Genomic DNA, 16,573 nt, shown 5'->3' on the forward strand with positions numbered 1-16,573 from the left:
TCACATGGCCACACTGTAAAAACTGTATAGTTATACAATCATCTTCAAGAATCAAGGCTACTGGAATACAGACCAACAGTTTCAGGCATTTCCATCTAGCTATTCTAATCCACTGAAACTAAAAAGGATGTAATTCATAAAAATAACCTCTAGAATGACCTCTTATACTATTTGATACTTTATTTTGTTTCATTTCTCTTCCCCCTTTTGGTCAAGAAGTCTTCCTCAAACCCATGATGCCAGGGCCAGGCTCATCCCTGGGAGTCATGTCCCATGTAGGGGGGAAGGAACTGGGTTTACATGCCAAGTTGGCTTAGAGAGGCCACATCTGAGCAACAGAAGAGGTTCTCTAGGGGTGACTCTTAGGCATAATTATAAGTAGGCTTAGCTTCTCTTCTGCAGGAATGAGTTTCATAAGGGCAAGCCCCAAGATTGAGGACTTGGCCTATTAAATTGGTAATCCCCAATACTTGTGAGGATATCAGGAATTCCCCAGGTGGGGAAGTTTAATATTTCCATATTTTTTCCCAGTCCCTCAAGGGAACTTTGCAAACACTCTTTCATTCTCTGCCCAAATTACTCTGGGGTATATCAGGGCACCACACGAAAATGCACAAACCAACAAGATATCACTTTCTATTTAAGTGTCCATGCAAACTGACCATACATATTAAACTAGATAATGTGCTACAGAAAATATAAATTTTCACCAAACATACATCTCCTCCTTTGGTCCCACACGTGAAGGTGAAGTTTTAAAACACAATCTACTTTCTTGCAAGCAGTGGGGACAACAAATTCAACAAGCTGAGCCCTCAATATTGGGCTTGCCTATGAAACTCATCCCTGTGAAACAGAAGCTAAACCTACTCTTCAAGTTTGCTAGCTGCCAGAATGTAATATACCAGAAACAGAACAGCTTTAAAAAAGGGGGATTTAAATTGCTAGTTTACAGTTCTAAGGCTGTGAAATTGTCCACAAAACAAGTCTATAGAAATGTCCAGTCTAAAGCATCCAGGAACAGATACCTTGGTTCAAGAAGGCTGTTCTAGTCTGCTAGCTGCTGGAGTGCAATATACCAGAAACAGAATGGCTTTTATAAAGGGAAATTCAATAAGTTGCTAGTTCACAGTTCTAAGGCCGAGAAAATGTCCCAATTAAAATAAGTCTATAGAAATGTCCAATCTAAGGCATCCATCCAGGGAAAGATACCTTGGTTCAAGAAGGCCGATGAAGTTCAGGGTTTCTGTCTCAAGTGAGAAGGCACATGGCAAACACAGTCAGGACTTCTCTCTCAGCTGGAAGGGCACACGGTTAACATGGCAGCGTCTGCTGGCTTTCATGTGGCTCTACCAAACAGGGACTCTCTCCAAAATGTTTCTTCTTTTAAAGGATTCCAGTAAGCAACTCCACCTTCAGTGGGTGGAGACACACCTCCATGGAAATCATCTAATCAAAAGTTACCACCCACAACTGGGTGGGTCACACCTTCATGGAAACAATTAAAATGCTCCCACCCAGCGATACTGAATGAGGATTAAAGGGCATGGCTTTTCTGGGGTCCACCACAGATTCAAACCAGCACAAAGGCCAATGACATTCATCTTTTCACTCTCAACTGGAAGGGCATGTAGTGAACATGGTAGTGTCTGCTAGCTTTCTCTGCTCGCTTCTTGTTTCACAAAGCTCCCCAGGAGGCATTTTCCTTCTTCAACTCCAAAGGTCACTGGCTGGTGGACTCTGTGGTTCTCTTATCCTTCTATAGTGGTTCTGTAGCTCTCTCCTTATTCTTAAAAGGAACTCTCTCCAAAATATCTCCTCTTTTATAGGATTCCAGTAAACTAATCAAGACCCACGTGGAATGGGTGGAGACACATCTCCATCTAATCAAGTTTAATACCCACAATTGATTGAGTCAATTAATTAATTATCTCTGTGGAGATAACCTAATCAACTTTCCAACCTATAGTACTGAATAGGGATTAGAAGAAACCGTTGCTTTCACAAGATTGATTAGGATTAAAGCATGGCTTTTCTCGGGTGCATAAATCCTTTCAAGCTGGCACACCTATGTATGATTATGCCTAAGGGTCACCCCCAAAGAACCTCTTTTGTTGCTCAGATGTGGCCTCTCTCTCTCTAAGCCAACTGTGCAGGTAAACTCACTGCCCTCCCCCCTGCTTGGGACATGACTCTCAGGGGTGTAAACCTCCCTGGCAACTTGGTACATGACTCCCGGGATGAGCCAGGATCTGGCATCATGGGGTTGAGAAAGCCTTCTTAATCAAAAGGGGGAAGAGAGAAATGGGACAAAATAAAGTTTCAGTGGCTGAGAATCGAGAGGTCATTCTGGAGGTTACTCTTATGCATTATAAAGATATCTGATTTTAGTTTTTATGGTGTATTGGAATGGCTAAAGGAAGTACCTGAAACTGTTGAACTGTATTCCAGTAGCCTTGATTCTTGAAGATGATTATGTAACTATATAGCTTTTACAGTGTGATCGTGTGGTTTTGAAAACCTTGTGGCTGACACTCCCTTTAATCTGTGTATAGACAGATGAGTAAAAAAAGAAGGACAAAAAATAAATAAATAATGGTTGGGTGATAAGGGGTAAAAAAAATTGGGTGGATTACAATACTAGTGGTCAATGAGAGGGAGGGGAAGAGGCTGTATGGGGTTTTTCTTTCTTTTTCTGGAGTGATGGAAATGTTCTAAAAATGATCACGATGATGAATATACATATGTGATGATATTGTGAGCCATTGATTGCATACGGTATGGTGCATGAAGATATTGCAATAAAAATATTTTAAAAACACAATCTACTGTGAACCACTGATTGTACAATTTGGATGATCATATGGTATATGACTATACAGTATATCTCAATAAAACTGCATTTGATAAAAAAAGAGGGAGTTGAAAAGAAAAATGAAAAGAGTAATATTAGTAACTTTGGTCTGGAAGTTCAAATCAGGAAACAATCATTCTTGTAGCCAATCTTAATTTTAGCAATTTTTATAATTGTTGTTATTTATTTTTTTCAACATCATGAAAGACTGAGCCTAAAATTGCATGGCAAACTTTATACTACAAATCTCTAATAAGGTTGTTCTTTTATTTTCATAAAAAAAAACAAAAACAAAGGTGATGGTGGAGTTATACAGTGAAGGTAGGGTTTAACAAATGAATACGATTCCTGAATCATTAAATTGATATCTCTTTTAGTCTCCAGTGTCTTATAGCAGCTAGAAGTAAAAACTAAAATTGTGGGATTGTAACCCATGTCAAACTCTGAAATATGCTTTACAGCTAATTGTGGTGCTGTGCTTTGAAATATGTTATTTTTTGTGTATATGTTATTTCTCACACAAAAAAAAGAAGGAAAAAAAGCCAATTGTGGTGATTAAAAAAAATATTTATGCCTTCTAGTCTCCTATATTCTGGAGCAGCTAGAAGAAAAAATCTGAGAGGATTGTATGGTAGCCCATGACAAACTCTGGGATCTGTCCTGTAACTACTTGTTGAAGAGTGCTTTGGAAACAATTGCTCTTTTATTTCTTTGCTTTAAAAAAGCAAAGAACAACAACAAAAAAAACAACAACCCACAATCAACATCATCCTTTACCCTTTAGTCTGATCTGCCTTAGTCCTAACCAGATATGCTTCATTCCTGTCTCTATCTGAAGTCTGATCCCCCCTCAGCCCCTTTAACAGCTGCTGCATGGGGTAATGCTGACCCCCCAGAGCTCCCAGAGCTGCAGAACTCCAGCCTTGAGTCTCAGGTGTCAAACAGATACCCAAAGTTCCAGGAACTGCCCAGGCCATATAGAAAGAGCTCAGTATCTCTGAATTTAGAAATAACCATCACAACTCAGGAGTAGATGTGATAGCTGTGAGAGCCTACAATCTGGGAACCTTTACAATAAGCCTTCCCCTGAACCTATGCTCTTGGATTCAATTCTTAGAATTTGCACATTGTGCAAATGGCCTGCAGAGGGACAAGAGTGGAAGCAGGAAGCTTACCACGGAGGCTGGTAGCAGTCCAGGAGTGAGATCATGGCAACTTGCATTAGGGTGGTAGCAGTGGAGGTGGTGAGAAATATTCTGCTATATCCTGGAGACGGAACAGACAGGATTTCCTGATGGGTTGGATGTGGAGTGTGAAAAGGGAGTTATGAATAATAACTCTTAGGTTTTTAGCTTGATGGAAGTGCCATTAATCAAGATGGGGAAAAGTGAAGGAGAAGCTAGGGTTTGAGTGGAGTACAGTTGTTTAGGTCATTTTATCTTTGAGAGGCCTAATTTGAAAATTGGAGACATCCAGTAGTACATATGAAACTGGAGCTCAAGGGAGAGATTAGGGCCAGCAATATAAATTTAGGAGTCTTCACGTTAAACATGGCATTTAAAGAGGTGAAACTTGACAAAGTGGAAAAGCTGGTTAGAGGATCATGGCCTAAGGCCCTTTCCCACAAAGGCTGAAGAGTGTAGGAGGATCTGAGAACCAGCAAAAGAGAAAACAAAACAAAACAAAAACTGAGGAGTAGCCAGTAAGGAAGAAGGAAAACCTGGAGTGTGTGGTATCTTAGAAGTTGTTCTAGAATAGACACCATACAATGAGTTTTCTTAAACAATGGGCATTTATTGGCTCATTATCTTGAGGCTAGAAGAAGTCCAGACTCAGGGAGTCTGTAAGGCAATGCTTTCTTCCTAAAGACTTGCATTCTTGGGCTGTCTCCCTACAAACCTCAGCCTTTGGCTTTTCTGTCACATGGCAATGCATAAGACGACCTCTCCTGGCTTTTCTCTCTGTCTGACTTTGGCTCTGTCTATGAAGATCCCAGTAATCCAGATGAAAGCTCAATCTAATTCAGCTGGGCTACACCTAAAGTAAAGTAACATCTTTGATCTGTTTTTTTTTTTGGGGGGGGGGGGGGTGCATGCTCCTGGAATCGAACCTGGGTCTCCCACATGGAAGGCGAGCATTCTACCACTGCACTACCCGTGCACGCCTTGAAGTAACACCTTGAAGAGATATTATTAATGATGGGTCCATACCCACCAGAATGAGGACCAAGACCAAGAACATGTCCAAACTGGGGTACACAAGTCAATCCACCAAAGAAGCCAAGTGAAAAGAAATGATTTCATGAAGAGAGGGAATCAAATGTTGCTGGTTGGTCCAAGAAGATGATGGGTTTTCATGGATTTTCTGGTACTGATATTTTTTTAAAAGTTGGCATAATACTTATATAAAAAATGATTCTACAATTCAAAAATTAATAAGAATTTTTTTATTTAATGAGGGATGAGCATTCTTCAGGTCAAAATAACATAATTATAGCCTGAAATGGCGATTGGAAATGAAAAAATGTGAACAAAAGAAAAAAAAAACTGAGAGGAGTCATATATTTAAATGAAGGTGGGAATTGTGTTAGTAAGCTGCAGGAATGAAGTTAAAAGGCAAGGGACAAATTGGGTGAAATGTCTGCAATATATCAAAAGGGGTAACAGCAACATATACAAGATCTAGTGAGTAACAGACAGCTACCTCCATTGGAAAAATGAGCAAAAAGGATATGAATAGGTTATTCACAAAAGAAGAAATACAACTGTCCAATAAGCATAATTTAAGATGCACCCTGATACTGGTAAAAAACAACCAGCCACAAACTTGGTAATCAAACAAACTAATTAAATCTAAGGCATTATTTCTTTAACGAAAAAATAATGGAAAATTTTAATTAGCAATTAAAAGTGTAGAAGTATATGTCCAAAAATATTAGTAGTGGTTAAGCTGGATGGGGAGATGATCATGGATTTTAATTTTCTCTTTTCTCCTTTAAAAATTTTTTTTCAGATTTTTCTACAGCAACTATGAATCATTTTGTAATAAAATTTTATTTACAAACAAAACAATTTCCTGGAATTTCCAGTATGAACCCTGGGAGGTAAGTTTGTCAAATAAAACACTGCGGATGTCATATTTCCATTTCGCAAGGAGAATTGTGAATTTCTCAGATATAGGCCATGAGACGTTATAATGACAGCTGCATTGCTCATTATTCAGATATAGCATATTTCCCTTTTTTGTGGCCTTCTCATCATTTTGGACTTTCCCTCAAAGGGTGGGGAATAAGAAAGGAAAATATATTTTTATATTGGTTGGCAGACCTGCTAAGATGTTTTGTATACGAAAATAAGACTTTCGTATTATTGGCATATTTCATTCCAGGAAACTCCAGTTGGACTCACTGTATTCTCACCAAAAGCTTTCGACAGTAAGTGTAACACTGATATTGCCCTATAAAATACGTCATGCATTTAATAACTATTATTGTGCACATATCATATGCACACAAGGGCAGTCTTCAGTATTATATCCACCCACCACACCATCTTATATATTTTCAGTCAAAATCGGACTCCTATTTTTCCTTTTCTGGAAAGAAGAATCCAGAACAATAAAATGGGCAACAGATATAACCTCTTTGGTTAGGAATCCAGGACTTCTCCTGAGAAGCCCCCTGGGATGTAATTCTCAGATATCCATTTCTCCGCTGCTAATTTCAAGCGCAGGACCGATTTCCTCTTTCAGATCCCACTCATTACCTTTTCTCCCGCGTGGTGGTTGAGCCTCTCTAGCCCCGCCCCTGGACCCTCCCCTGGACGCATGACGTCACCACGCGCGCCGCGCCTCCTGTCAGAAGCGGCCATTGTTCAGCCGGTCGCGCTGGCTACGACTGGGCTGGTCCGGTGCTGCCTCGTCTTCAATTCCCGGCCCCTCCTCAGCTTTGGGAGCTGGGGTGAGTTCCAGGCTCTGAGGACTCTGGTGCAGGCCACCATGAGCAAACGGAAGGCGCCACAGGAGACTCTCAACGGGGGAATTACTGACATGCTTACGGGTTAGCACCGGGCCGGGCCCCGCCGCTTTCATCTCCTGTTCTTTCACCGCATTGCGTTACCTTCCTTCTCTCCCGCCCCCACAGCCCAGTGTTTGGGTTCGGTCCGAGGCCCCCAGACCCCTCGCTTCCGTCCAGATCTTCCGTCCGAGCTCGTGGCTGGTTGTCAGTCCTGCGGCAGTCTGAGTCATAGCTTGGGCTACCCCCGGCTTGGCCCGTGGAGAAGCCAGTGGTCATTGCTCACGTCCCTTTCCAGGAAACTCAGTTCCCGTTTGTTTACTTGTGGTTCTTGTTCACTCTAGCCTCTTGTTGCCTTTCAGAACTCGCGAACTTCGAGAAGAACGTGAACCAGGCTATCCACAAATACAATGCTTACAGGTGGGACGGCGCAGCATTCTGTGGTAGCACGCGTGCTGGGTCCAGTGGGTATTTGGACCATCTGCAAGGGGAAAAAGCGAGAACCAAGGTTATTTATTCCGTAGGGCTATCTCACTGCAATATTTCTGAAAGAATTTGGGCAGAGTTGTGTAGGATAAGTTCTGCTCAGTTCCCGATTCTGATTGAAAATAGATGTAACCTAGTGTGCATTTTTCCCACCATCAAATGTGAATTACTTGAAATGCAGTATGATTTTTAGAACATAATGAAAACGGAGGGAAGGGGTCTGTGCTGTGAAATAGATGTAGTTCAAGGAATCCTGTCGTTCCACCTTTCCATTTTACTGGTTTGTGACTGAGTCTGTCATATCTTCATTCAATCCCATCCTTTTCCATTTTACGAGGATCTTGTCCTAGCCATTATTATATATACTTGCTTCCAGCTCCTTAGTCTATGAGCATATTCAAGTCTCTTTGCTCTTAAAAGCAAAAACAAAACAATCTTCTTAACTTTCTTATAACTGGCACTTTATTCCCTCTACTTTAGTGTTAACCTTCTTGAAGAATAATCTGTGTTCATTGCCTGAACTTCTCATCTTTACTCATTCCTTAACTCACTGCAGTATAATTCCATGCTCTTACCTACTTATCTCATCTTACTGGACTCTTGGTAGCATTCACCACTAGCTCATTCCATGCAAGACTTTTCCTTGGTTTACACAATGGCATTCCTTTCTATTCTTGTACCTCTTCCATCTTTAAATGTTGATAGTTTCTAGTGGTCTGCCATTAGCCCTGTTTTCTCATTTTTGTACATTCGCTGGCAATCTTACTTGGCTTTCTGTACCACTTACTAATTAGTGACTCCAAATCTGTATCTCACTGGGCTTTTTTCAGATTTTTAGCCCTTTATACCCTTTATTTTTACCCTTACAAAACTAAACTCAACTTCCTCCTTTCCTTCCCCAACATACTCAAAACCGAATACTCCTCATCCTTTTTGTCATTCTTATCCTATGTAAACTGTACAGCTATCCACACATATGGTCACCTAGAAACCAGAGAATATTCGACCCTATCTTTTATTTGGGCCACGTAGGCTTCAGAGAGGCAGTGTTTAATAGTAAAGGAGCCCATTAGTTGATAAGTGAGAGGAAGAGCAATCTGAACAAAGAAAACCCAATGTGCCAAGGCATGACAACATGAAGGAACATTTTCTGAGAAGTCAGCAATTCATATTGCTTAAGGGATGTGGTGTGAGTGGGAAATAAATCTGGAAAGATAGATAACCCCTGTATGTCTTTCCCACCCCAATCAATGTACATTTCACTTGATCGTGGCTAAGGTGACCTTTGAAAATAGTTGTCTGACATTGTCATTCATCATATCAAATAATTAAATATTTCTTCTTTACCTTGATAAAGCCTGAATGCATCATGGTATATGAAAAACTTTCATGATCTAATTCTTCCTTTTTAAGCTTTGACCCACAGTGCCATTTGTCTGGAACTACTTGAAACAATTTCCTCTTTAAACTGTTTTCAACCCCTCCTATCCAGACTCAGCAGCAGCAATTTTCTGATGGAGAAGCTAAAATCCAAATCTAAAGGGTTATACATGCTGGAATAGACTGATAAACCAAAACTCCAAAGACTGTCCAATATTTAGGTTACACAAAGAAGTATGATCATATTTATCAGCATCAACTCTAAACTACATTTAGCATTGAGATTTTATAATAGGATAATTTCCATAGGCTCCTAGATGTGCCAATCTGTTACCAGATTACTGATCTATGTATCTGAGGAGGTTAGCAAGAATCATGAATCACTACTTTATGCTGAAGTGAAAGGAAGCAATGGAAAAAGAATAACTGGCATAAGGATATAGTGGAATACAATTTTAAATCAGTAATTTTATAAAGCAGCCATATATCAGCCTAGATTTGGTATCTAGTGGTCTGAATATGGTGACATATTATGTGAAAGAAAATTATGAACAGTTTCTAAAAACTGGCTATTAAAAAAAAAAAACTAAAGGGCAGGCCATGGTGGCTCAGCAGGCAGAGTTCTAGCCTGCCATGCTAGAGACCCAGGTTCACTTCCTGGTGCAAGCGAAAAAAAACCCAAAAACTAAAGACCCACTTTCTCACAAATAGAAAAGGCCACTGGTCTCTTGAATCTCCCTAGTTTACGTGTAGTTAAAATATTCTCAAGTGTGAGAATTTTAAAGACACTTAAAAAGTTAAGAGAAACAGATTTTTCAGCTCATCTGAGTTTTTAAAGTTTTATATGGAGGTGGAAAATTAGTTACCTTGGTGAAAGTTTAAGTGGGAATTTGTATGAGTACTTCAATTTTAGAAAAATTAAGAACTCACTGAATTTCTAATTGGTTTCTTTTTTTTTTTTCCTTATAGAAAAGCAGCATCTGTGATAGCAAAGTACCCACACAAAATAAAGAGTGGAGCAGAAGCTAAGAAATTGGTAAGTTTAGTGAGTAAGTTGAAGAGTTCACACATATAAAAATTTGACAGGTTCTCACAAAACTAAACTCACCTCTCTGAAGCTGTCTTGAATCATACAGGCAGTCTTCATGGCTTCTCATTTCTTGTATGAGAAAATGTTGTTTCAGGTATAATTTTTCAAGCTCAAAGTGTTTTTATTTGGGATGGATTAAACATTTAAAAATATAATTTTCTTTCTGTACTCTAGCCTTATACATTGCACTCATTATTACAATGATTTTCAGCCTGAGTAGTAGTCCCCAAGAGAAGGTGGTAACAGAGTAGTACTAGTATATCAGGTCCCCAGCTATCTTTCTGTGATCCTAGGGTATAGGAATTTATGTGCGTTAATGAGAACAAGTGTTTGTCACAGAATTCTTAACTACTAATACACACCTAATGAAGCCCTTTGTAAATTATGGCATTTAGCCCTGCTCTTTGTAATTTCCGTGAAGTCCTGCATATTCGTAGTTTCACAGTTTCTAGAGGGCCACATGTCTTAGTAATTTGTAATAATATCAGTAAAATTATCCTAGGAATAGTTAGTAATACAACTATAAAAGCATGTTATCAATTGTAGCAAATGTTCCATTCAAATGCAAGGTGTTAATAATAGGATAATATGTGGGAATCTTGTATTTTATGTATGATTGTTCTGTAAACCCACAACTTATCTAACAAAGCAAAGAAAAAAATAATATTCTAGGAAAGTTCACCAATTACTAGTCAGATTGTTCTCTCATTAAGTCTCACTAAAAGATTCTAAGTACTTCAAAATTAAGGACAGCTTTTTCATCTTTATGTTCTTGGTACTTAATTCAGTGCCATACTGACATGGCTTTTCATTAGTCCTCGTTTTGATAGTTATCACCTCCTTCTGTTCTTTATCAATTTGTGTTTCACAGAGTTCCTCTGGAATAGTGGTATTAGTATTTTATTGTCCTCAACTTTCTCCTGAGAGCCTTGAGAATATTAATGATAACTGTCCTCTTTATGTTTCCTTTTTATGTTTACAATACCATAAATCTTGTACATTTTATGATTCAGTGACAAATTATTCATAGTAATCGTGTACCACATCTTTTTTAAAAAATATTTTTATTGATACAACCTAACAAACAAACGTTCTTAACATACAAATGTTCCATACATGGTGTACAATCAGTGGCTCTCAATATCATCACATATTTATGTATTCATCACTATGATCCTTTTTTTAACATTTTCATCACTCCAGAAAGAGAAAGAAAAAAGAAGAAAGTCATACATACCATACCCCTTACCCTTCCCTCTCATTGGCCCAATTTATTTTAACCTTTGTTCCCCCTATAATTTGTTCATTTTTTATCTATATTTTTTATTCATCTATCCATACCCTAGATAAAAGGAACTTCAGACACAAGGTTTTCACAATTGCACAGTCACATTCTAAAAGCTATATCATTATACAGTCATCTTCAAGAAACAAGGCTACTGGAACACTACTCTGCAGTTTCAGGTACTTCCCTCTAGCCACTCCAATTCCCCATAAACTAAGAAGGAATATCTATATAATGCATAAAAATAACCTCCAGGATAACCTCTCAACTCTGTTTGAAATCTCTCAGCTACTGACACTTTATTTTTTCTCATTTCTCTCTTCCCCCTTTTGGTCAAGAAGGTTTTCTTAATCCCTTGATGCCGGATCCCATCTCATCCTGGAATTTCTGTCCCACATTGCCAGGGAGAGTTACACCCCTGGGAGTCATGGCCCACATTGGGGGGAGGGAGGTGTCAGTGAGTTCACTTGCTGAGTTGGTTTAGAGGGAGAGGCCACATTTGAGCAACAAAAGAGGTTCTCTGGGGGTGATTTTTGGGACTGTTTTTTAAAAAATATTTTTATGATGAACAATGAACAAATATATAAACATTCTTGCTATAGAAACATTCTTGACATAGCTACAATCAGTGGCTCACGATATCATCACATAGTTGTGTATTTGTCACCATAATCATTTTTTGGGGCATTTGTATCTCTCCAGCAAAAAAAAGAAAAAACTCATACATGCCATGACCTTACAGCTTGGTGTACAATCAGTGGCTCCCTTACAGCTCCCTTTCATTGACCATTAGTATTTCAATCTACTCAATTTATTTTAACCTTTGTTCCCCTTATTATTTGTTTATTTCTTACCCATATTTTTTACATACCTGTCCATACCATAGATAAAAAGAGCATCAGAAACAAAGTTTTCACAATCACACAGTCACATTTTGCAAAAGCTGTTTCATTATACAATCTTCTTCAAGAACCGTGGCTACTGGAACACAACCCTATAGTTTCAGGCACTTCCTTCTAGCCATTCTAATACACCATAAACTAAAAAGGGGATATGTATATAATGCATAAGAATAACCTCCAGGATAACCTCTCGACTCTGAAATCTCTCAGTCACTGACACTTTATTTTGTCTCATTTCTCTCTTCTCCCTTTTGATTGAGAAGGTTTACTCAGTCCGTTGATGCTGAGTCCCAGCTCATTCTAGGATTTCTGGCCCACATTGCCAGGGAGGTTTATACCCCTGGGAGTCATGGCCCACATAGAGAGGGAGAGCAGTGAGTTTGCTTGCTGTGTTGGCTGAGAGAGAGAGTGGCCACAACCAAGCAACAAAAGTGGTTCTCTGGGGGTGACTCTTAGTCTTAGGCCTATTTTTAAATAGACTTAGCTTACCCTTTGCAGGAATAAGTTTCATAGGGGCAAATCCCAAGATTGAGGGCTCGGCCTGTTGATTTGGTTGTCCCCACTGCTTTTGAGAATATCAGAAATTCTCCAAAAGGGGAAGTTGAACACTTCACCCCTTTTCCCCATTCCCCCAACGGGACCCTGCAAATACTTTATTTACTGCCCAAATCACTGTGGGATTTATAAATGTATCACACTAACTTGGACAAACCAACAAAATCTCACTCCCTGTTCAAGATTCTATGTACTTATGGTGGTCAACTAAACTGATTGTAAAAGTTAAATTAGGAAATGCACTACCCAAAATATAAATTTTGCACCAAATAAACATCTTACCCTTTAGTATCGCCCAGAAGTTGAGAATTTAAAATATGGACGATATCATCCTTTACCCAGTCTTCTAGTATGCCATAGTCCTACCCTTATCAGCTTCAGTCATATCCCTAGTTGAAGTCTGATCCCTTTTTCAGCTTTTTAAATAGTTCCTATATGGGGTACTGCTCACTTTCTTGGCTTTAGAGCTCTAACTCTGAGTCTCAGGTGTCACATAAGTGCCCAGCCCAAAGTTTCTGGGAAAGACCAAGTTATTTACAAACAGCTTCGTATCTCAGAATTTAGAAGTAAGAGTTACACCTCACGAATATATGTGACTGCTATAAGAGCTTACAATTTAGGGCCCTTTACAATAAGCCCCAATCTGATAACCCATACTCTTGACTTTATGGAATTTTTCACTGAATTTTTATATTATAGTTAGTCCATGTGATTGAGGCATGATCATATTTGTCTTTTTTTCCTGACATTTTATTCAACGTACAACTCTTAAGATTCATTAACCTAGTTCATGCCTCACAACTTCATTCTTTCTTGTGGCAGCTCAGTAGTCCATTGTATATATATACCATAATTCTCCTTTTCCATTCCTCAGTCCTTGTACCCTTAGGCTACCTCCTTTCATTGTGGATCAAGTACACTTCCACCTTAACACCAGTGTGTAAATGCCTAATCATGTCTCTACACTTAGTTCCTCCAGGTATATACTGAGCAATAGGGTTTCAGGATCATATGGCAAACCCACCGCTAGCCTCCTGTGGAACCACCACGCTGCTCTCCAAGGGGCTAGACCTCATCTGCCTACTGACAGTGAATAGGTACATCTCTCTCTCCACATTTTCTCTAGCACTTGTTTCTCTCTGTTCATTTTTAAACAGTTTTATTCACACATCATACAATCCAGACTAATTGTATAGACATGCCTTTGCCACCATACTCTATCTGAGGACATTTCCTTTTCTTCCACACAGAATCCATGTCCCTTTCCCAGTCCTCCTACCTGTTGACTTTTAGTTTTGGCATAATGCCTTTGTTACATTCAGTGGAAGCGCATTACAATGTTACTGTTGACTATAGACCCTCGCTTACATTGATTGTACTTTTTCATCTATTTTCAATACCCTGCAATACTAACATTGTTTTTCCTCATGCAAAAAGATTTTTTAATTTGTATATTTAATCACCATCATTGTACACTCATGGCATTTTTTTTCCCTCATGCAGAAAGATTTTTATTTGTTTCCCTCATGCACAAAGATTTTTTAGTTTGTATATTTAATCACCGTCATTGTACACTCTAGGCATTCCTAAATTATACTATGTCAGTGTTTATCCTCTGTCTTTCCTTCTGGTTTCATAAGTGCCCCCAGCCCTTCTCCTTCTGTCATATTCACATTCAGTTTCATTCAGTGTACTTATTGTACTACAATCAGGTAGTATTGCGCTTGTCCATTTCTGAATTTTTACAGTCAGTGCTGTTGCAGTCTGTATTCCTTCAGCACCAATTGCCCATTCTCTATTCTATTTCTATCTCTGATAACCTTTGTTCTTAACTTCAATTCTCCAAATTCACTCATTAATGTTAGTTCCTATTAGTGAGACCATAGAGTATTTGTCCTTTTATTTCTGGTGGCTAATTTCACTCAGCATGATGTCCTCAAGGTCCATCCATATTGTTACATGCTTCGTGGCATTATTCTGTTTTACAGCTGTGTAATATTCCGTTATGTTTATGTAGCACAGCTTGTTTAGCCACTAATCTGTTGATGGACATTTGGACTGTTTCCTTCTCTTGGGAATTGTAAATAATGCTGCTATAAACATTGGTATGCAAATGTCCATTCATGTCCTCGCCCTCATGTCCTCTGAATAGACACCTTGCAATGGGATTGCTGGATCATATGGCAATTCTGTACTTACTTAGCTTCCTGAAATACTGCCAAATTGTTTTCCAGAGCGGTTGTACCATTTTACATCCCAACCAACAGTGGATAAGTGTGCCTCTTTCTCCACATCCTCTCCGGCACTTGTCCTTTCTGTTTTTTTGATAATGGCCATTCTAGTGGGTGTGAGATGATATCTCATTGTGGTTTTGATTTGCATTTCTGGTTACAGTTTACTTTAATTTTTAGGCAACTGAGATTAACAAATGATTTTAATAGTCTTCTTTATGCAGCTCTGTATTTTCTACAATATTAATTCAAAAAAGCAAGATTCGTTAGAATAATTTTATTGGGCTTTTCTTTTGTTAGTCATTTCAGTATTTACCTCTGAAGAATATATTTGTGTATTTGTGTTGGGGTTCAGTTTTCTGTGTTTTTTGTTTTACATTTATCATTTGATGATCATTTGTCTTTCAGTTCCTAGTTTTTACTTTTTTTTCTAGTGTTTTGATAAGCATTATGTTTCTATGACTTTTATGTTTTTAATTTTCTATGCAGCCTGGAGTAGGAACGAAAATTGCTGAAAAGATTGATGAATTTTTAGCGACTGGAAAATTGCGTAAACTGGAAAAGGTAAAATAGTAACTTATGTGTTTATTTACTTGATTATAGTGCCTTGATGGCAAATATGTAGACCATTGCAGGATGATTGATGTCAGATATTCTGCTGAGACTGGGAGGAAAAGAGATAAGTGGAGTTTATGGGCTTCAACTGTTCTATTTTAAAATTTGTATATTGTTACTGTAAAACATTCAGTTATTTTATGTGGTGTTTAAGAGACTGTTAGCATCTATGATAGAATTAATTCCTTATTTTTAGTACCATTCAAAAAGAGATTATAATCTTCAAAAGATAATTATATATTTAGAATTTCTATGCTTTAAACTCTCTTAAGCATTTTTATAGTTCTGTTTCACCATGACAATAATTATATTACTTCTGGTATTTATGAATAGGCCTTTTAAAATTATTGATAAATTAGAAGGTGAGACATTGCTAACATCTAACAGAGCAATATCTAACATTGCTAACAAATGAACAGAGTTGTCTACAATTGCCTAGGTTATATATGAAACTTCTGAATGGGTTATCCAGACACATATACATGGCTCTTTATGTCTGTTAGCAGATTGGCATATTTCAGATAAGATCACTTGAGTCTTCAAAGCATTCCTACCTTATAGTTAGACTTTTTTTTTATTAAAGATTCGGCAGGATGATACAAGTTCATCCATCAACTTCCTGACTCGCGTTACTGGCATTGGGTAAGAACTACTTTTTAAAGCAGACACAATAGTACAGTTGGTTTTATTTTTTATATCAGGAAACCTAAATTGCATACTGTTTCCTTTGAAAACCTGTAACTTTCCACTTCTGGGCCTTTGCCTAAACAATTCATTTTTCCAAAGTAACTACCTCCATTGTAAAATTCCCATTCAAGACAAATATTACCTTCTTCATGAAACCATTTTGATTCTTCAGCCAGAAATAATCTCTCCATCCTCTGAACTTCACTAATGCTTATTCTGTGTACATCTTATCGTTCTGTTCAGGTTGTGCTGCTTTTACCTCTCCAAACATGATATTTATTAATCTTAAGCATTTTGGCTTTTTTTCCCATAGCACCTAGCATAGTACCTTTTGAATTTGGAACATGCGCACAAGCATTTTTTTTTTATTGTAAAATATAACATATACAAAAAAGCAATGTTTCCAAATATATTTTAACAAGTAGTTATAGAACAGATTTTAGAGTTTGTATGGGTTACATTTCCATGATTTTTCA

General features: G+C 38.2%; 1 protein-coding gene across 4 annotated transcripts in view; it reads left to right on the forward strand.

Annotated features, from left to right (window-relative positions):
* Window positions 1–6,704: 6,704 nt before the first annotated feature.
* POLB (DNA polymerase beta) overlaps window positions 6,705–16,573 on the forward strand; it is a 54,630-nt gene continuing 44,761 nt past the window's right edge. For 3 of the 4 annotated variants that reach the window (XR_013172370.1, XR_013172371.1, XM_077152606.1), the window contains exons 1-5: window positions 6,705–6,911; window positions 7,229–7,286; window positions 9,702–9,768; window positions 15,285–15,359; window positions 15,994–16,052. Coding sequence is in view for 2 of the 4 variants with exons in the window: in XM_077152606.1 (XP_077008721.1) it covers window positions 6,851–6,911; window positions 7,229–7,286; window positions 9,702–9,768; window positions 15,285–15,359; window positions 15,994–16,052 (320 nt within the window). In the remaining 2 variants the exon portion in view is untranslated. Of the gene's footprint in view, window positions 6,912–7,228; window positions 7,375–9,701; window positions 9,769–15,284; window positions 15,360–15,993; window positions 16,053–16,573 lie in introns of all 4 variants that reach the window. The other variant, XM_077152607.1, reaches the window with a different exon arrangement.

The sequence above is a fragment of the Tamandua tetradactyla genome, chromosome 3 (assembly GCF_023851605.1).
Source record: "Tamandua tetradactyla isolate mTamTet1 chromosome 3, mTamTet1.pri, whole genome shotgun sequence".
NCBI classification, from domain to species: domain Eukaryota; kingdom Metazoa; phylum Chordata; class Mammalia; order Pilosa; family Myrmecophagidae; genus Tamandua; species Tamandua tetradactyla.